Source organism: Leucoraja erinacea, chromosome 1, assembly GCF_028641065.1.
Source record: "Leucoraja erinacea ecotype New England chromosome 1, Leri_hhj_1, whole genome shotgun sequence".
NCBI classification, from domain to species: domain Eukaryota; kingdom Metazoa; phylum Chordata; class Chondrichthyes; order Rajiformes; family Rajidae; genus Leucoraja; species Leucoraja erinaceus.
The window spans coordinates 97796669-97819228 of record NC_073377.1 but is presented as its reverse complement, the minus strand read 5'-3'; the positions used below and the strand labels follow the sequence as shown (position 1 = coordinate 97819228).

General features: G+C 42.8%; 1 protein-coding gene across 6 annotated transcripts in view; it reads left to right on the top strand.

Moving 5' to 3' along the window:
• The window catches only part of arhgap24 (Rho GTPase activating protein 24), a 467578-nt gene that overhangs the window by 412462 nt on the left and 32556 nt on the right, over positions 1–22560 (top strand). For 5 of the 6 annotated variants that reach the window (XM_055640060.1, XM_055640045.1, XM_055640051.1 and 2 more), the window contains 2 exons: positions 425–547; positions 14919–15126. In XM_055640060.1, coding sequence (XP_055496035.1) covers positions 425–547; positions 14919–15126 — 331 coding nt within the window. Of the gene's footprint in view, positions 1–424; positions 548–13848; positions 14264–14918; positions 15127–22560 lie in introns of those variants that run through there. The other variant, XM_055640077.1, reaches the window with a different exon arrangement.

The following is a 22560-nucleotide window of genomic DNA, read 5'->3' as shown; positions in this document are numbered from 1 at the left end:
CCATTGTTACTTCATTGTATGAGAGAGGAGAAATCATTCACTGCCAAGGTTAACATCCTGGAGACCTGGAGGCAGTGCTTCAATAACAGAAGGAAAGAAGATCGTAGTCACCATATATATATTTGTCACTTTGAACTTGGATATGGAGATATTTACTACTCGCATGATGTTAGGTTGACGCTATATGTTACTTATGAGTGGCCATTGCCAGCAGAACTTCTGTTTTCATGGTCCTGATCTCCATGAGTATGTTCTTGACCTGTGCATGAACTGTTAGCCTGTGCACAGGTGGCAGAAGTCATGAAATGATCCAGCCAGCGGGGTGACAATGTAAGGCAGGGAAAATTCAAAAACGTAAGAAAACAAAATGAGAGTGGGTAAAGAATATGCTTTGAAATGCCGCTGACTATACCATGTCTTCCAGGTGGAGATCGCGATCGAATGACCACCAATCATGAAACGTACCTCCTCATGGCCACTGCACAGAATGACATGGAAGACTGGGTGAAGACTATTCGCAGGGTGATCTGGGCACCCTTCGGTGGAGGTAAGCTGAGATTTTGTGACGCTTTCGTGCTGATAATTATTTTAGGCTAAACTGTTTGTTTTAGTCTCATATTCCCAAAATAACACGTATCATGTTTGATAAGAAGTGAGGTTCAAGATTGGAGCCATGGGTTCATCCCCATTTATGAAAACTTCACTACAGCCCTTCAAAGGAGTCCATGCTCTGTTAACCCAAGTCATTCTGTCATAATAGTGTACACTTAGTGTGCCAACTGGCACTATTCCACCTTGCTCCCACAATGGATTTGTCAGTGATATAAATATATGTGGTGCAAATCAGTTGTACTTCCTTTATAATATCGTGCCATTATGTTCTTAAAGCTGATGGGTTAAAAATTATTCAGCAATGTATATGTTTCTGAAGTGCTAAGAAATAAACTTGAGACCTGTAAGTGGTTAGAAGGTGCAATGGCTTCAAATGACAAGAGTAATCACAGTGGGAAATTGTACATTGGTCCGCTGTCCATCTGAAGTTCATCATCATTGGTGATAGATCAGGTATCTTCAAACAAAATAAACTGCAGATGCTCTAATTCAGAGCAAAATACAAACTGCTGTCGGAACTCAGCAGGTCAGGTAACATCTATGGAGAGAAAGGAATTGTCAACATTTTCAGTCAAGACCCTACATCAGGAGTGAAAGTGGAGAGGGATGGCAGAGGAGAAGGCAGAGGACAAGTGCCCACGGTCCTGGAGATGATCGGTGGACTGGAGAAAAGTGGCAATGATGTGCAGAGGGAGTCAGATGAGGGTCAGTGGGTGGAGTAGGAAGGCAGAGGTAGTGTGTGATGAGTGAATGCAGATAAGGGAAAAGAAGGTAAACCAGAGAGGCAGATGGAGCCAAGTGGTGGGCTGGAGGGTGAAAGTGGAAACAGAGACCTGGGTTTGACCCTGACTATGGGTGCTGTCGGTCCGTAGTTTGTACATTCTCCCTGTGACCTGCGTGGATTTTTTTCTGATATCTTCAGTTTCCTCCCACACTCCAAAGACATACTAGTGTGTAGGTTAATTGGCTTGGTGTAAATGTAAAATTGTCCTTAGTGTGTGTAGGATAGTGTTGATGTGCGGGAAACGCTGGTCGGCATGGACTCAGTGCGCCAAAGGGCCCATTTCCATGCTGTATCTCTAAACTAAACCTAACTAAAGAGGCTCAAAGGTGATGAGTTGGGACAAAAAGTGCCAGAAACAAATAAATAAAGAAGATGATATTGAGAACCAGCAAGGGAGAGATGAAGGGCAGATGGAAGCAGATGTGGGAGGGGATCTGATGGGTAAATGTTGCCGGTTGTAGGTGGATGGAACCAGGAGGAAGGAGAGGGAACAAAAATGGCAGGAATAGGGGTGGATCAGAAGGGCTCTCAGGGTAAGGGTTACCTGAAACTGGAGAAATCAGTGTTCATACCATTGGATTGTACATAACCCAGGCAGAACTTGAGGTTTTGTTCTTCCAGTTTGCATTGGGTCTCGTCTGGCAGTTGAGAAGGCCAACGATGACCAGTTTGAATTGGGAAGGGGGAGGAGCGTTGCAATGACATCCAACAGGAACTCGGGATGGCCATTGGGGATGTTTGAAATTTGTCTTCTAATTTGTTTAGGGGTTGGGTGAGGCCTCAACCATTCTGAGGTCTAGACACCTGGAATCCCCCCTCCGATGTCCATCTCCCTACCAGTACCATTAGGAAATGTAGCAATCACCAAATAGCCCCACTGTTGAAAGCAACATTTCAAGAAAGATATCGAACAAATGAACGCAACATATGCAAAAAAGTAATGATGATAAAAGAAACAGGCAATTGTTAGCTTTTGCTCGGTGAGAACGAGAAGTTGGGGCAACGTGGGTGGAGGAGGGATGGAGAAAGAGGGAATGCAGGGCTATTTGAAGTTAAAGAATTCAAAATTTATACCATTGGGTTGTAAGCTGCCCAAGTGAAATATTTGATGCTATTCCGCCAATTTGTGTTAGCCTCACTCTGACAATGGGGGAGGCCATTGAAAGGTCAATGTGGGAATGGGAAGGGGAATTAAAGTGTTTGGCTACTGGGAGATCAAGTAGGTCTGGGCAGACTGAGCGAAGGTGTTCAGCGAAACTATCGTCCAGTCTACGTTTGGTCTCGCCGATGTATAAGAGTCCACATCTTGAACAGGTACAGTAGATGAGGTTGGAGGAGATGCAAGTAAATCTCTGCCTAACCTGAAAGGACTGTTGGGGTCCCTTGACTTAGTCGAGGGAGGAGGTATACGGATAGCTGTTGCATCTTCTGCGGGGGTCGTTTTGGGTGGGAAGGGATGAGTTAATCAGAGAGTTGCTGAGGGAACGGTCTCTGCAAAAGGCGGAAAGGGGTGGAAGTGGAAAGATGTGATTAGTGTTGGATCCCATTGGAGGTGGCAAAAATGTCAGAGGATTATGTGTTGTATGCAATGGTTCCTATCCTGTATTGTTCTGAGATCTAGACAAAGTGATGTTCGTAAAACTGGATTAGTTTTATTTTACACCTATTGAAAGGTTTGTGCTGCTCGTCAGAACTTGACAGGTAGTCCTTGCACCTGCCTCTGCAGATGCTGCCTGACCCGTTTAGTTTTTGGGTGCTTAATGGTCAGTATGGACTTGATGGGCCAAAGAGTTCTGTGTTTTACTCTATGACTCTATAATTGTTTCGTTTCACTCAACCACATTCACTGCTGGACTTCTACCCCATTTCTCTTTGAACTTCACATCATTAAATGGTCACTGATCATTGTGTCACACAAATAGGATCAGCCTGCAAATCTGTCTCATAAAACATAGACATAGACATTCTGAAAGAAAAATGTATATGGTCATCATTTATCTTGGCACAAAATTGAAGGGTGAAATAAATCAAAACCAATATATTCAAATTGGCTTTGTTTTTTCAGTTTTTGTTAATTAAAATGGAAAAATCCAAACTCCACAGATCAGCAAGATGTGGTACTTCAAATTATATTCAAATTGGCTTTGTTTTTTCAGTTTTTGTTAATTAAAATGGAAAAAATCCAAACTCCACAGATCAACAAGATGTGGTACTTCAAGCACCCATTCACAAAATTGAGGAGTAAATGTCCTACCGTTTTGAGCTAATCGGCCATTGGTTTGTATTGGTAGTCAGTTAGATTGAATGGGGTTTAATAAATTGAGCATTGAATCAGTACTATCAGTCTAATCCAACAAAGAGGCTCACATAAGAACTGCCCTTCAGATGAGCTATTAAGCCAAAGACCCATCCAGCTTTTTAAGCAGGCATTTTAAATCTCAAATTCGTATTCGTGAACTAGCAAAATATTGGATTCAACATAAAATTAAACCTGAATGTGACCACAGCCAGTTTTAAACCGATTTGACCCCTAAGACGTTATTTTCATGGCCAGATAGAATGGAGCGGCTGGGCTTGTAAACATTGGAATTTAGAAGGATGAGAGGGAATCTTATTGAAACATATAAGATTAGTAAGGGACTGGACACGCTAGAGGCAGGAAACATGTTCCCGATGTTGGGGGAGTCCAGAACCAGTGTCTACAATTTAAGAATAAGGGGAAGGACATTTAGATCGGAGATGAGTAAAAACGTTTTCACCCAGAGAGTTGTGAATCTGTGGAATTATCTGCCTCAGAAGGCAGTGGAGGTCAATTCTCTGAATGCTTTCAAGAGAGAGTTAGATAGACCCCTTAAAGATAGCGGAGTCAGGGGATATGGTAAGAAGGCAGAAATGGGGTCTGATTGCGGATGATCAGCCATGATCACATTAAATGGTGGTGCTGGCTCGAAGAGGAGAATGGCCTACTCCTGCACCTATTGTCTATTGTCTATTCCCACTCAAACGAACTATGTGCCTACTCCACCTGACAGAGTAAAAATCAAGAGAGTTTAATTGGTATATATACCAACAACAGAATAATGAAATTCTTACATGCAGCAGCATAACCAGCACGGTGGCGCAGCGGTAGAGTTGCTGCCTACAGCGCCGCAGATTGGGGTTTGATCAAGGCTACGGGTGCTGTCTGTATGGAGTTTGAATGTTCTCTATGAGACGCGTGGGTTCTGTACGGGAGCTCCGGTTTCCTCCCACACTTCAAAGATGTATAGGTTTGTCTGTAGGGTAATTGGCTTGGTAAAATTGTGAATTGTCCTTAGTGTGTGTAGAATAGTGATAATGTTGGTGTACGGGGATCGCTGGTCAAGGCAGACTTGATAAGCCTAAGTACCTGTTTCCACACTGTATCTCTAAACTAAATAAACAGGCCTGTAACACAATACACGTAGATAATATCGAATAAACAAAAACATAATTAATTAATAACCCTAATGCTAGTGCAAAAAATGAACCCAAAGTCCTGCAAGCAGGAGAACACTTGCTGAAGTGGAGAAAACAAACTGCTGGAGGAACTCAGTAGGTCGGGCAGCATCTGTGGAGGGAAATGGACAGATGATATTTTGTGTCGGAACCCTTCTTCACAACACACTAACTTACTGGGTAGGTCTGAGCCGACCAGTCAATCAGAGCCCGGTGACTTCACATAGTTAGCCTGAACTAAAGCCAACACGTAAAGTTGGGTCCAATCAGGATCGAGTCTGGCAGCTGGGCCCTAGCTTCAGCGTTATTAGAAACACAGTCATGCATGAAGACATTCAATGAATGTTCAGACTGTTTTTATTAACCAATTCACTGAGCTTTTTCGAACGTGGTTTATGAGGAAGTGTAACTCATTTTAGGATTTTGTAACTTCTGCAAACCAGCTAGTCAGTTCTGACAAGCCTCTGTAGATTGAATAGTGCTCTCATTACAACTCTTGAAGTGCAGTGGAACAACGTGGAGTGCAGATTGTGTGTTAACATTACTCCTAAACTGGGGCAAAACGCATCTACCTTGAGGTAATTGACTGAAAAATGTTTCCCCCTATTCCCCCCCACATAAACTAACCAAGAAACATTGAAACACACATTTAAAACATACTTAAAATAATAAAAACAGAGAAAGGACGTGACAGACTGCTGGCGAGGCAGCCATTGCTGGCGCCACCTGGTGGTACATTTTCACCAATAATATTTAAATATTGTGGCATTCACTATTCTTTTGCACATTCAATAGTGCCCACCATCAGTCCTTCAAAGTTTTTTTTTAATATAGGAAGCTCTAAGGCTATTGTAGAGCAAACCATCTGTGAGAAATCAATTGAGATCTGAGAAAAATTAATAAAGCAGCCGGGATAGAATCTAGAGTTTTCCTGCCACCTTTACCAGTCACGCCATTGCACAAAGAGAAGTGACATAACGTTAATATTGTTCACCTGCAGGCTTCTTCACCTTTCTCAATATGTTCCTTGTAACAGCTCGTTAACACTTGAGAGGAGGGCAAGGAAGGAACAGAAATCCGCAATGCTATCCTTTCACGATGGCATTACTGATGTAAATCACACGTTTTAAATAAAGTCAGAGCCTGCAGTGAAAGCAGGTGGTGGTGTAACCTCAGTGAGATACGGTGCCAAATAGCACTTGATTGTGAGAGATTTATCATAATTTGAAACAGAGGCCACAGAAATGGCACAAAAGCGGTAGAAAAATGAAATGTTTTCAATTTCCTTGTGCAAATTGTAGGTGCAAAGTGATCCTTGGTCTGCGTGGACTCGGTGGGCCTGATTCCACTACTAGTTACATCATCCCATCCCCACACATTCTACCTTCTACAGAGTACGATCCCTCTGCAATTCTGTATGAAATCTCTGTATAAAATCATGAGAGCAACAGTGTCATGAGAGGAATAGATCGGGTAGATGAACACAGTCTCTTGCCCAGAGTAGGTGAAATGAGGACCATATCCCTCCCCCACCACAATCAGTCTGAAGATTGGTTCCAGCTTAAAACCACCGATCCCTGTTCTCCAGAGATGCTTCCTCACACGTTAAGTTACCTTGTGTCATTTTGTGTAAACCAGCACCTTCAGTTCTTTGTATCTCCTCTAAATTGTCAGATGGCTTCACCAAACTAAACATTGGAAGAAACCAGTGACTGCAAATGCCGGTTTAAACAAAAGCAGAAATGGGACCTAAAACATCATCGATCCCATGTCCTCTGGAGATGCTGCCTGACCCGCTAAGTTACTCCAGCACTTGGTGTTTTTTTAAATGCTGGGAGATTTAACCCATTGTATCCACTTCCTGTCACACACCCCTGTTCTCCAGCCATCAACGCTGTGCGGGACAGTCCAGTGGTGCAGCTAGTGGAGCTGCTGCCTCATAGCTTCAGCTTGGGTTCAATCCAGACCTCCAGTGCTCCCTGTGCGGAGTTTCCACGTTCTCCCAGTAATTGCATGGGTTTCTTCTGGGTACTCCAGCTTCCAAAAATGTGTTGGTTGGTAAGTTCATTGGCTGGAATAATTGACCCTAATGCATGGGTGGGGAATATAATCTGAGGGCAGTTGATGAGAATGTATTGGTTTATTATTATCACTAACTGAGATACAGTGGGAAAACTTTATTTATGTGCTGTCCGGTCAATTCATACTGTACATGGGTGCAATCTACCCATATGCAGGTAGTGCAAGGAGAAAAATACCAGAGTGAAGAATAATGCTAAGGCATTGTAGTTTAACAACTGAGAAAATACTGATTGAGAGTCTTATGTTTGGAGATCATGACTTCACCCATAGCTTATTGAAGATTGACGTAGATAAGGGGATCAGTGTTAATCAGTGCTCAATAGTTTGTGCACTCAGTGGGCTGAAGGTCCCGTTTCCGTGATCTGTGTCTTTATATTTTGAATCAATCAATCAGCATTGCTGCTAACACACAGCAGTGTTCTAATACTGGCCCATTGACCAAGGGTATTTGTTTCTAGCGGCGTTTACAATACAATAATACATTACTTTTTATTTGTCATTTGAACCTCACATGATGTTCAAATGAAATTTGGTTTCTGCAGCCCTACAAGAAAAGAACCAAGACACACACCAACACAATTCACACAAACATCCATCACAGTGAGTCTCCTCCTCACTGTGATGGAAGGCAAAGTCTTATCTCTCCCCTGCTCTCCATTCCTCTCCTGAAGTCGAGGTCAAATGCCCCGGCCGGTGCTAGCAAGTCCGCGGCTACTCAAAGCCACGCCGGGCGATGTAAGGCCCTGCCCCGGGTCTTGATGTTGGAGCCCCCATCGGGCGCTAGCAAATCCGCGGCAATTTAAAGCCGTGCCGGGCGTTGTAAGGCCCCGCTCCAGGTCACTCTGAACCCCGCAATTCAAGCAGGAGAAGTCGCCGTTGCCGGTGCCCCGCTAAGCAGTCTCCCACCAGGGACCCGCGAGCTCCCGGTGTCACCATCCACCGGAGTTGGGTCGCAGCAGCTCGCCGCCGCAGCTCTCCACGCTCCGAAGCTGGCCAGCTCCACGAAGGTAGGTCCGCAGCTCCGCGGCTCCACAGCTCCACAGGCTCCGTGACTTGAGCCTCCAGGTCGTTCCGGTTGGAGGCCGCTCCACGGCGCTAGGCCCCAACGGCAACGGAGACCACACAGGTAAAAGGTCGGGTCTCCATGCAGGGAAGAGATTTAAAAGTTTCCCCCACCCACCCGCCCCCCCCCCACACATGCACATTTAAAAACCCGCTACAAACTAATCCCTCAATGGGACAAAAAAATAAAAAATACACAGACAGACTGCAGAGGCCGCTGCGACGTCGGTCGTGCTGCCCACACTCTTTAGGCACAGTCTTTGCAGATTGGCTGTTTTCTGCTTTCAGCACGCTTTATTGCCTTCTAATCAGCGCAGGATAAATCCCTTCTGAGCAGTTATGTCACTGGTCACCGTATATTAATTTTTAGTGAATCCTATGTTCATTGTGCCGTTGTGGCCTGTAAATGAACGTTAATAGGATGAAACTGCCAACGGACTGTAAGGCATCGGGCATTTGTTAGCTCCGTCTGTATTTTTTGTAAGAGGCATGTTTTCAATTTCTTGGCAGCTTTCCCAGACAGGATTGAATATCCATTAGACGAATATCACTCTTGTGTAAAGATGTGCCTCTGACCGTTGCGAACATACAGGAGCCAACGCCTTTGTTCCTGGTGCAAATCCTGGAACTTCCCCCTGGTGACCTTTGGCACCAGCTCTACCAGTGAGGTCATTCCATTGTAGTACTAATGATAGGTGTACTCACATGATTACTGTGGCAGAGAGGCCAGCCAGACATTCTGGCAAAAAATCATATCCTCTGCCCACTCTTCCCAACCGACCAGTCATAGAGTCATACAGGACAGAAACAAACCGTTCAGCCTACCATGTCCATGCCAACCGAGATGTCCCATCCAAGCCAGACCTATTTCCCTGTGTTTGGCCTGTACCCCTCAAAACCTTTCCTATCCATGTACCTGTCCAAATGGCTTATAAATATTGTCATTGTACCAGCCCCAACTACTTCCTCTGGCAGTTTATTGCATATACCCACCACCCTATGTATAAAATGTTGCCCCTCAGGTTCGTATTACAGGTTCACCACTGACTTCCAGCTCCTCCTTTAAGCCGGACTAAATCATGAGAGCACACTTGAAATGCCCCTCGAAAATGTGGCGCCTAAACTGGGTAAGGGGGCCGATCTCTACCTCATCAGGACTTCCGCGCCAATTGGCTGGTCGAATATACCAAAATAATGGCATGCTAAATCTTTGGTTTTGGAACCCGAAAGGCTCAGGTTCCAAGGGTGCCGGAAAATCAGTGTGGACCTGTAAATCTTTCCTCTCTACTAAGAAGAAGGCATGGGTTATCTCGCAGCTGCATTTATAAGGCAGCCAAAATTCCCTTCAGGCAATCTCAAGAGCTCAGACTGTGATCCAGGCCTCTGGCTTCAATACCTATTTGCCCTCTTACAATTTCTTCTGTGCAGTTGTGCAAAAAGCAAGGAGAGGTTTAATGAAAATGACGGTGGAAAACTGAAACAAAATCAGAAAATGATAGAAAATGGTGATCAGGCACAGGCGTAGAGTTGCTGCCTTACAGAGTCTGAGACCGGGGTTCAATCCTGACTACGGGTGCTGCCTGTACGGAGTTTGTACTTTCTCTCCGTGACCTGCATAGATTTTCCCTAGGAGTTCTGGTTTCCTCCCACACTCCAAAGCTGTACCGCTTTGTAGGTTAATTGATTTGGTAAAATTGTAAATTATCCCTAATGTGAGTAGAATAGTGTTAATGTGCAGGGATCGCTGGTCGGCCTGGACTCTGTGGGCCAAAGGGCTTCTTACCACGCTGAATCTCTAAACTAAACCAAACTAAACCAAACCACCAGCCTGGGACACAGCTTAAGGCTGCGTGTTCAGTCCAGTGCTTTACTCTCTCCATACCCAGGGCTGGGTAGCTGGACGCAGCTCTAACACCATCTTTTATATTCACCAATTATTCCACCGTTGTTGGACAAATAATGAGTAATGACAAGTCAGAGCATGAGAGGCAGAATGATACAATTTCACTATTCCAATCCCAGTGATATTACAATTAAACACACTTCACTCTTCACTTCCCATCTATTTCTTTATCATGGATCTTTCTATTCTACTCTAACTCTTCAGTATCCAGATTGGAATACTTTCGAGGGATACGGCCACATACAAACCATTATGCTGCTTTATTTGACAAATTGCAAGTGAATGTACAGAGCAACAGCTGCAATCACTTACTGCACTTCAAACCCTTCCTCGTGAACAAGAATAATAATATATCATACTACCTTGGCCTTAGTAAGCAGATTGATTTATACTTCCTTTGATCCATCTCATAGTGAATACATGGGTCTGGTTGGCACTGGTCTGGCCTTTCTCTCTATAGACTGCCTTGAGTGATTAATCTTAAATAAAGGCTGTTCCCCACCTCTTTGGTTCTTTTGTATTCAAGACTAGGGGAGAAGCTGGTCTTTTAACTTCCTTTCCATTCAGTGATTTGTCAGTAGGTTTGGCAGTGAGACAACTATCATCTTCTCATATGAATTCATTCTAACAGATTCAATCAAAAACCATTCAGTTGTGTTTGCATTTGGGTGTTCACAGAGTGCCTGATCTGGAATGTTTTAACACCCATCTACCCATGGCCCCCATGGTCACCAACCACATTCACTACTCTAAAGGGCTAAGAATCAGACTGCAGATGACAGTGACTCTCGCCAACCACCCTGACCTGTGGCTCAGAGTAACAGAACATTCTGTAACTGAGAGCTAACCACAGACCTAAAGATTTAGCATGCCATTATTTTTGTATATAAAACAAAACCAAGTTTCCTGCACTCATTCCTTTCTCCCTGAATGTTTTAACATGGCCCCTATTCCATTCATCTATCCCATCTCCGCCCTTGCGGTTCTCCCAAAATACTGTTTGGATTTTACCATTCCTCCGTGTGACACATAATTATTCAGTACAGTAAAATATAAACTGCTAGAGGAATTTAGCAGGTCAAGCAGCATCTGTGGTGGAAATGGACAGGTGACATTTCGGGTTGGGACCCTTCCTCAGACAGATTGGAGTGAGGGGGAATAACCTAGTATAGAGAGGTGGGAGTAAGACAAAGCTTGACAAGTGATAGGTGGATATGGGTGAGGGGGTTGATTGGACGATGGATGGAATAAATGAGAAAGGCTAGAATTAAAGATGATAGTATAGTATAGTAAAGTATATTGTCATTTTCCTGAGTACTCACATACCCAGAGGAAACAAAAAAAACGTTGCTCAACCAGTGTCCATTCAGTGTGCAGTAAAAAATAAATAGAAATAAAAATACATATATCATGGACAAATTAAACACTCTACTCTCTACTAAACATCAACAGGCGTTCCGATCGGCAGCGGCACCACAGTGGCTCTGCTGTAGTGTGTCCAGGTTGGTGGTTGGTGCGCGATACTTTGGCAGGGGGCAAAGTCCGTTAAAAAAGTAAAGAGGTAAAGATAGTGACATCACAGGTAGATAGTGTGGTGAAGATGTGTTTCGGCAAGCAGCTCTTAATTAGTCAGGGATTTGCATAGAGGTTGAGACATAATGTTGCATTGTACAAGATGCTGATGAGGTGGCACTTGGTGCCGTGGTAGTCCGGCGAGCTGACCTTTACTGCGCTGAGTCCAGGCACCAGCTCTCGGACTCCTCTTCCTACTTATCCTTGGACCATGATCCCACAAATGAGCACCAGGGCATTATCCAACACACCATTTCTAACTTTATCATTCACGGCTGTCTGCCTTCTACAGCCTCCAACCTTATCGTTACCCAGCCCCGCATGGCCCGGTTTTATCTTCTTCCCAAAATGCCTAAACAGTACTGCCCTGGCAGACCCATTGTTTCTGCCCCACTGAATTAATTTCCACATACCTTGACTCCATCCTATCCCTCCCGACCTATGTCCAAGACACCTCAAACGCCCTTCGCCTCTTCAATGACTTCTGTTTTCCAGGCCCCCACTCCCTCTTCTTTACTATGGATGTCCAGTCACTTAACCCCATCCCCCCCATCAAGAAGGTCTTAAAGCCCTCTGTTTCGTCCTTGTCCGCAGAACCAGCCAATTTTCCTGTTACCAATACTCTCCTTCGCCCAGCAGAGCTGGTCCACACTCTAAACAACTTCTTCTTTGACTCATCCCACTTCCTCCAAATTCAAGGCATATGGGCCCCAGCTAATCCTGCCTCTCTGTAGGGTATGTCGAGCAATCCTTGTTCCAGACGTACACTGGCCCAATCCACAAACTCTATCTCCGCTATATTGATTACTGCATTGGGACTACCTCCTGCACCGTGCAGAACTCACGGACTATCTCTGACATCTCCCTACTGTTTCTTGATCTCACCATCTCCATCACAGAAGATAGACTATCGATTAACATATTTTATAAACCTACTGACTCCCACAGCTATCTAGATTACACTTCTTCCCACCCTGCCTCCTGCAAAGACTCTGTCCCCAATTTCCAATTCCTCCGTCCACGCCGCATCTGCGCCCACGATGAGGTGTTCCATGCCAGGACATTTGAGATGTCCTCATTCTTTAGAGAATGGGGGTTCCCCTCACCCATCATAGATGAGGCCCTCACATGGGTCCTGTAGCTCTTCTCTTGCTCCCCCTGCACCCAGTCACAACAGGGACAGAGTCCCCCTAGTCCTCACCTTTCACCCCATCAGCTGTCGCGTACAGCACGTAATCCTCTGATATTTTCGTCACCTCCAAAGGGATCCCACCTCTAGCCACATCTTCCCGTCTCCAACCCTTTCCGCTTTCCGCATAGACCGTTCCTCCACAACTCCATAGTTAACTCATCTCTTCCCACCTAACCCCATTGACTGTTTCTCGTTCCACTGATGCTGCCTTTTCATCTCCCAGGATTTTCCATTTATGTTTCAAATTTCCAGTATCTGCAGTTTAGAGAAAAAAATTATTAGTTAGATTGTGTAATGTTTATGTCATGCATCCGGATTTGAACTTGGGTTTTGGCTTCAGATGCTGCTTGATAAATATCACAGGTAAACTTGTACTAGGGCAGCAGCCTACAATAAGATTCGCTGTCTGCTTTTTGTATTGCACAGAGGGTCGACTTGACTTCAAATAGTGTGCGTATAGATTGATTGATGGTTCTGGGCTCAAAATAAGGGTAACAAACTAAATTCACCGTGAACCGCCCAGGTTTATCAGCAGTGTGTGCAAAAGGTAAAAGAAAAGCAAACTGCCTGCCATAGTGTTCAGCTGTTTACCATCAGACCATCTGCTTTTAGCTGGTGGGTACCAGGCAGAAGCCCTCACCTTACAAAAGAACTGAGAAAACACTACTCCTACTCTGAGCAATTATTTCTACCATAGCCCTACTTAACATATAAAGAATGCCAGCTCCATTTATGGATCATGCCTCTCTATTAATCATTTACCCACACAAGATTACATTATTGTTTGCTGCTGAGTAGCTACCAGAGTGGGGGCGGCCTTACACTAGCTGCTCAATATCTGTCCAAAGAAATAAGGTAATAACCGAGAAAAGACGGTACTATTGTTTTCATGGATATTTGCTTACAAGATCCTCTGCCTGATTAGATTCTAATGTTATAAGGGTCTGTGTGCTTGATTAATGACTGCAGAGCAGGAAGACTGCAGAACAAATATAAGAGAGAAGGAGGCAGTCAGGGGGATACAAACTGAATGCTCTCCCGCTCTCTCTCTCTGCCACTCAAGGTTTAGTGGATTGGCACTACCTAAGAATGCCAAAGAGATCATTAACTGCCTGCAGGAAAGCTACTGCATGTGACTGCGGCTGCAAGTCAACTAAAAGTCAGTTCTTCTTTAGACTGGATGTTTTTTTCTGCCTCAGTCTCACTGCTGGAGGCAGCAAGTAACAGGACAGACTGCAGAGCTGGAGCTGTTTTTCACAGGGAGCCGTCTCTCTCAAAGATATCTGGCACTACAGTGAACATACTGATGGGATTTTCATGCTTATCTTTGATGACTAATTGCTTGTGAACCATCACCATTTCATTTTTTATGCCTTTTGAGCCTGTTAATAATCACAGTGACTTTCAGTTTGAAGAATAGTCCACGTGGACAACGTGTGCAATACAGACTAAATTAAACACTTTGCAATGCCTGAGAATAAGAATATCATATTCTGTTCAACTAGTTCTTTGACATATCCTACTTTCCTTCCAAAAACTACTTACAGGAAAATTAAGCGATGCTTTAGCTTCAGAAAAGGTAAGTTTGCTGGACTGTGAGCCAGATTTCAGCAGCCGTTTAAAATGACGACAAAGTTGATCTGTTTGTTTGTGTCACATCAGCTGGGAATCTATGCTTTTCCAGGTGTAACGTTTATTTGCTTTGCATGAAAAGATAGCGCATCATTTACAATTGTTTTCCTCTCTATTTGTGGTAAACCTACTGGTAGTCTTACAAAGAGATCTGGTTGGGGAAATTAACCGCAGGCTATTTAATTGGGATCAACAATTCGCTTTCCATTGCAGATTGCCACAGGTCTCCCCTGTGTAAGAACGCAACAAACTTCATATGATTGTATGGACATATTTTGTATGATGAAAATGTTATAAGTAAGAAAAGTGAAGCAATGTCTTTAAGTGGAAGTTGATTCTGATGACTTTGGTTTTGTTTGATCATTTAATCAGTGATTTAAACATTGTGATTATATTAAAGATAGACACAAAATGCTAGAGTAGCTCAGCCGGTCAGGCAGCATCTCTGGAGAAAATGGGTCAGTGACATTTCGGGTTGGGACCCTTCTTCAGATTGTGATTATTTTTCCTGGCAAGCATTACTCTGCTGTACAGTTTGTTAGGTATAAACTACAACTGGAAGTAATCTGATAATCTGTTCTCATCCTGTCTCTGAATGAAAGGTATCTTTGGCCAAAGGCTTGAGGACACTGTCCGCTATGAACGACGGTATGGGACCCACATGGCCCCAATGCTTGTGGAGCAGTGTGCTGACTTCATCCGCCAGAGAGGACTGAAGGAAGAAGGTCTTTTCCGGTTACCTGGTCAGGCCAATCTGGTGAAGGAGTTACAAGAAGCCTTTGACTGTGGTGAGAAGCCATTGTTTGACAGGTAGGGATCCTGACATTCATGTTGCTGATGTGCAATTGTATTACCTTTTGGATCAATGGTTACTCTCCAATTTCCCTTATCTCCCCTGAGGCCTTAACCATACTATGCCCTCCAAAGTCCCTGTCTATCTTACTTGGACCTCCTTATCTGAATACTTCAGTAAGTTTTCTTCCCTGTTGCAGGACCAACTCAGCTCTGGTCAAAGTCACTAAGTATATGCTGTGATATTGTAATGAAGTCAAGTCAATTTTATTTCTATAGCACATTTAAAAACAACTCTCATTGGCCAAAGTGCTTTACATTAGTGCAGGTACTAACGTGCTACAAACAGTGGTACATAGATCAACAATACATACATATATACATACATACAGCGCCCCCTAAGGAAGGTAATCCATCCCTTTTTATCCTTATCAGACTATCTTCAGCCTTTGTCATATTTGACCATGATGTTCTCCTCCAGCTTTCTCCACTTTCAGCTGTTTAACCCCTTGGTCCTACTTCCCATCTTCCAATCATCTCCCCTACCTGCAGCTCCTGGTCAGTCCCCCCAGTCCCGACGCTGATGTTTCTCCACTTCCTCCTCTGCACCAGGCCCACAGCCACACCTTTACCTCAACTCACATCACTCCACAACTATGTCCCACTTCTCATGTGGAGTTTATTTCTCTGGAGCGTCAGAGGCTGAGGGGAGATCTGGTTGCAGTATGTAAAATGATGAGAGAAGTAGTTAGGGTAAACATTCAGAACCATTTTTTTCCTCAGGATAGAAATCTCAAAGACAAGAGGGCATAGCTTCTAGGTGAGAGGGACATTTAAAGGAAATTATAGCGGTGTTTTGTTTTATTTCTCACATGTACCGAGGTACAGTGAAAAGGCTTTTGTTGCATGCTAACCAGTCAGCAGAAAGACAATGCATGATTACAATCGATCCATTTACATTGTATGTGCAGATGTGTAAATTTGCAAACATGATAAGGGAATAGCATTTAGAATAAGGGAATAAGGTTTAGGATAAAGGAATAACGTTTCGATCAAGGAATAACTTTTTTTATACAGAGGGTGGTGGGTGCCTGGAATGCACTGCTGAGGGTGCTGGTGGAGGCAGATGTAATAGTTTCACTCAAGAGACTTTTAGGTAGGCAAAGGATATGACGGAAATTGTGTTATTTGGATCATATGAAAGCAGAGATTAGTTTAATTAAGCATTATGTTTGGCATGGACCTTGTGGACTGAAGGGCATGTTTCTGTGCTGCATTGTTCTATGTTCTATCTTCATTCCCTACAATAATGATTTGGTCTGCCAACCCCTGCAACCATGCTGAAACCCAACTGAATAATGCCCAAACTAATGCTACCCCAAATCTCTGGCTCCTTAGGTCCCAATCACAAATTGATCCTTTCCTCACTGACTAACAATCCCAACCCTGATTTACCAACAGGTTGAATCAAACTGCAGATGCTGGAGTATAACGAAGATAGACACAAAGTGCTGGAGTAACTCACCGAGTCAGGCAGCATCTCTGGAGAAAATGGATGGGTGATGTTGGGGAAGGGTCCTGACCTGAAATGTCACCCGTCCTTTTTATCCAGAGATGCTGCTTGACCCGTGGAGTTACTCCAGCATTTTGTATCTAACTTCCTGATTTACCAATGTTCGAGGCCCCCACCTTGGGCCTCTGATGATTGCTGTTGTCACCTACCTTGATGCCATTGATCTAGGTAGGGCCTCCATTCAGTCCATGAGCCAGACCACGACCCAACAGCCATTACAGGCGGCATATTCTCACTCCAAGGATCTACAATGCCAGAATCCTGAGGCCTCTGGCACAATCCTGTGTTATGAACATTTTTATGGCCAAAATCTTGGATCCAATCTTGTGTTGTTTTTCTTGAGTGCATGTGATATGGACATTGTAAACCAAACAGTTTTGACATTATTTGTTGAATATTTTGCAGTAATATATGTCATAAAATAAACAATTTTATGACCAAAATAAACAACGGTTTCGGCCCGAAACGTCGCCTATTTCCTTCGCTCCATAGATGCTGCTGCACCCGCTGAGTTTCTCCAGCAATTTTGTGTACCTTCGATCTTCCAGCATATGCAGTTCATTCTTGAACAAATTTTATTTTTTATTTAGGATTGTTGTTTTTTTAAACATATTATTGAAGTTTCATAATTTGATTTCATGAAAGATTGAGGAAGATAAAAATATTATATATTTTAAATTTGTTGTTGGCTGGGCTACAAATGTCCTTTTTTTCTGGTTCTGTACCTTAATATTTTGCTAAACATTTTTAATACAAGCTGAATGGCTATTAAAATGCATAAATACTTTAGAAACCTTTCTAACCTCATAAAACACTGTGGTGAACAAGACCTCTGTGTGGTAGTTTAATAGGAGACTTTCAATGAGAAGATGGTGCTAACTTTCCATTAGGCTAGACATGAATGCTGTCAGGGCTATTAAGAATTTTAACAACTCTGCAAAGTATTAAATCCTCTCCCCTTTAAGTACGTACTTATCTCTGTGCCTCATTAGGGTATCTAATATGGATTTGCATGAAAAAAGCTATTTGATGAGCAGGCAGTTTGATGAAATCCATTCAGTTTGTGAATGTTGTTTCCTTTCTTATCTTTCTTATTGTTAATCATTCACAAACCATCTTATTACCATGATGAGTTAGCTGAAAAATCTCAGACAAAATAATGCTGCAGTATTCAACTTGAAGGCCAGAAATCAGATGGTTATTTTTAAAACTGACCTTTACCAAATGAATTTTGCTGCAGAACTTGAAAAGGAAAGCGCTGTTGACTGTGTTTGGCAGTTGAAACATTTGCTTTATGGCACGGCAGGGACTAAGAAGGCATGAGTCAGTCTAATTAAAAATGGATAGCAGTTAACAGGATGGAAATGAGGGAGGATGGCAAGAGACAATCGGTGGAAATATATGTGAAGTTTGGTATAGACAATAGATGCAGGAGTAGGCCATTCGGCAATTCAAACCAGCACCGCTATTCACTGTGATCATGGCTGATCATCTACAATCAGCACCCCGTTCCTGCCTTCTCCCCATATCCCTTGACTCTGTTATCTTTAAGCGCTCTATCTAAATCTCTCTTTAAAGCATCCAGAGAATCGGCCTCCGCTGCCTTCTGAGGCAGAGAATTCCACAGATTCACACCTCTCTTGTAGAAAAGGTTTTTCCTCATCTCTGTTCTAAATGGCCTACCCCTTATTCTTAAACTGTAGCCCCTGGTTCTGCACTACCCCAACATCGGGAACATGTTTCCTGCCTCTAGTGTGTCCAATCCCTTCTGAAGAAGGGTTTCGGCCCGAAACGTCGTCTATTTCCTTCGCTCCATAGATGCTGCTGCACCCGCTGAGTTTCTCCAGCAATTTTGTGTACCATTAATAATATTATATGTTTCAATAAGATCCCCTCTCATCTTTCTAAATTCCAGTGTATACAAGTCCAGTCGCTCCATTCTTTCAACATATGACAGTCCCGCCATCCCGGGAATTAACGTCGTGAACGTACGCTGCACTCCCTCATAGCAAGAATGTCTATCCTCAAATTTGGAGACCAAAACGGAACACAATACTCCAGGTGTGGTCTCACCAGGGCCCTGTACAAATGCAGAAGGACCTCTTTGCTCCTATACTCAACTCCTCTTGTTATGAAGGACAACATGCCATTAGCTTTATTCACTGCCTGCTGTACCTGCATGCTCACTTTCAGTGACTGATGTACAAGGACACCCAGATCTCGTTGTACTTCCCCTTTTCCTAACTTGACACCATTCAGATAATAATCTGCCTTCCTGTTCTTGCTACCAAAGTGGATAACCTCACATTTACCCACATTAAACTGCATCTGCCATGCATCTGCCCACTCACCCAACCTGTCCAAGTCACCCTGCATCTTCATAGCATCCTCCTCACAGTTCACACCGCCACCCAGCTTTGTGTCATCTGCAAATTTGCTAATATTACTTTTAATCCCTTCATTTAAATCATTAATGAGACCCAGGACAAGAAGGTTGACAAAACCAAATTAACAATTCATTAAAGAAGATCAAAAATGCTGGCAGAAAGTAGTTTGGACTTAGTGTGTAATATACTCAACTGGAATCTCATTAATTATACATTAATAAGCTATTTTGTGATGAACCACATCAGCAACAGATAATTAAAATGTTAATGAAAAGAATGCATGGAGATTTAATGAGCAAATTGCAAAACAAGTTGCCATGGCCACTAACACCATGACACATCAAGCATTTATTTGATCATTAATATTTGAACAATATGATTAAAGTATATCCAAAACAGCTTATCTTAGCAATATTGTTTTCAAACTGAAATGCAATGTTAGGCCAGTTTGTTTCGGTCCAATCAAGTTGGGCTTAGTACTGAAAGAGACCAAAACAAATCATTCCAATTCACTTCCATCATTGCCAACGATCAAGATCGGATGTGTATGTAGTAAAAATGAGCAAATCTTCCTAATCTGGAAAAAGTACTGACCTAAGCCAACATGGCATGTGACAACCCAACCTGAACCTGAATGTTTTGGCAGAATATATGCCCAGCTCAGCCAAACCCAAAGCATATAGTCGGGTCTCATCAGACTCAAGTCACATAGTGTAGCTCAAACTGTGCCTGCTTTATGTCCTTAACTGGGCCAATTATTTATTTAGGTTCCAGTATCACTTTAATGTATATAAAGCCAGAACCACAAAAATATGCTTTCCCATGAGAGTTCACATAATCTGTGTTTCAAAGTTCTTACTATAATTTTATTCAATTAGATGACAGTCTGATCTAATTTCAGCCCAAATTAGGTGAAAGAGGCTATATGCATCGGAAGACATTTACAAGATCTGTAATCCATTCAGAGAGTGAAAATTCGGCTACACTTGCAGTATCTTGTAACTCATTGCACTCATTGCATCGAGTCCATGCCGACCAACGATCAGCGTACATTAGTTCCAGACAATTTTTAGAGAAGCCAATTAACCTACAAACTTGGAATGTGGGAGGAAACCTGAGCACTCAGAGAAAACCCATGCAGTCACAGGGAGAATGTACAAACTCAGTACATACAGAACTTGTTGTCAGGATCGAATCCAAACAAATGGCGCTGTGAGGCTGCAACTCTACTGCTGCGCCACTGTGCCACCCTGAATCACATGTGCATTAGTTGCAAATAAATGAGCCAAAGCTTCTAATCGATGCAACATTTATTTTACTAATTCACAAATCTAATTGCTTTGAGCACTCTGCTTGCTCTTTATTGAGATTACATAACTTTTAAGTGCTGTTTGCCAATTTAAAAGAGACATCTGGCATAATTGATAAAATCACATATGATCAAAGATGGAGACAAAAGAAAACTGTAGAAATGATCTCAGAAGTTCCCACATTTATCAAGATCATTTGCACGCTGCAACCAAGAATGATTATCTGCTCAGTGGTAATTGTGATCTTGCTTCTGTGCAATTAGAATGGATTCAAGCTTCATTCTGCACACTCAAGATTTTAATGATAAAATCAGAAGGTGTTGCACTGTTAAACAGAGACCCCATTGCTCTTGTTTGACTTGGTGGGGATTTGCGGCTAAATTACAAAGGTGACTTTCTTTTGGAAGCATCTCATGAGATGTGAAGTGTTTTGGAAAGGCCTGAGACACTATGTGGATATAAATTTGTGTATGGATATGCATCACACTGCACAGACACGCAGTTATTAAATGTTGTTTATAGTTTTACAATTATAAAATGTAAAAAAAAGGATAAGTAATCCTCTATCAGTTAAACCATAACAGCCTCCAGTTATGCATTTCTAATATACTTACTGAAGGGCTCTTTTATTTTCTACATGAGAATTGAGTTTCCATTCTGCTGCTGGTGACTGGCCGCAACTTGTGAATGTCCTTTCAACAAACATTGTAACAATGGGGCAGCTGGGTCTTGTTGACAACTATCAGTGTGTGTTCAACAGACACGAGTGATGATTATTCATATTTATTTTCCAGTTAGTGCCTACTTGGTTTACTTTCTATATGAAACGCTGTTGAAAAAACGGAACACATGTGAACCATTATAATGAAACTAAAATTAAAATGAGCTTGGGCTGTTTTACTCAGAGCTTATAAAATGAACCATAGAAATAACCTTTCCTCAACGTTGACTGTGGTATTCTCTTGGCAGCTCCAGAAAGGCATGAGAAGGGAGGGTGCACTTTGAACTTGAACTTCACGAACATAGAGGAATACTTTGGGTAATATAAATATACACTATAAAATTCATCACAAGATTAGTCGGATGCAGCATCTCTTAAACCAAACAAGATCAGAAATGGAAAAAGGGTACGTAAAGAACAGAGAGTTCTATGTTTAATAGCACGACCTTTGGAAAATGTGAATGCGTCAATCAATTTTCCAGGGTTTGCATGGCAAAAAATAGACTAACTGACTACGTCTGATGTTTACCCGATGATTCCTGTAAAGAGTGTCTGATTCTGTCTGGACATCAGACAAAAAACTATTGATTCTGGAGAATTGATTTCCCTGTCAAGTGTCGAGTTTCTTGCTGACAGTCACTATCATGGCTTATCCATTCAGAATGACCAATTTTGGTATAGATTAGAAATACAGTATGAAAACAGGCTCTTCTGCACTCCAAGTCCACGCTGACCATCGATCATCCGTTCACATTACTTCCATATCATCACACTTTTGCATTCACTTCTTGCCTATTTGAAGTGATTTACAGAGGTCAATTAACCTACAAACCCACATGTCTATGGGATGTGGAGGAAACCGGAGCACCTGGAGGAAATCCACGTGGTCATAGGGAGAACGTACAAATTTCACACAGCAAAGATCAGGATTGAACCCGGGTCTCTAATGCTATGCAGTAGCTCTATCAGCTGTGTCACTATGCCACTACATGGAGGAAGTATCTCAGGTTTGTGAGCTGCATAGTTGAACCAGGGAGTAAACTCAAAAGAATAAAATGGGCAGACAAGGAGGACAAACCATGGAGTGGATATTGTATGAAGCTTAACCTGTGAATGCTTACCACAGAGGAAGGAAACAAGAGAGTTCCAGTAGAATAATGCACTTGTACTTGTATTTCCAACGCTGTTTGCAAGTCACAAAACAATCTTGTACATTGCACATTTAGGAGCGAATGAGATTATTTATCATCATGGTAGCAGGTTGTTGGGTTGTGACTATAGACAATAGACAATAGGTGCAGGAGTAGGCCATTCGGCCCTTCGAGCCAGCACCGCCATTCAATGTGATCATGGCTGATCATCCCCAATCAGTACCCCGTTCCTGCCTTCTCCCCATATTCCCTGACTCTGCTATTTTTAAGAGCCCTATCTAGCTCTCTCTTGTAAGTATCCAGAGAACCG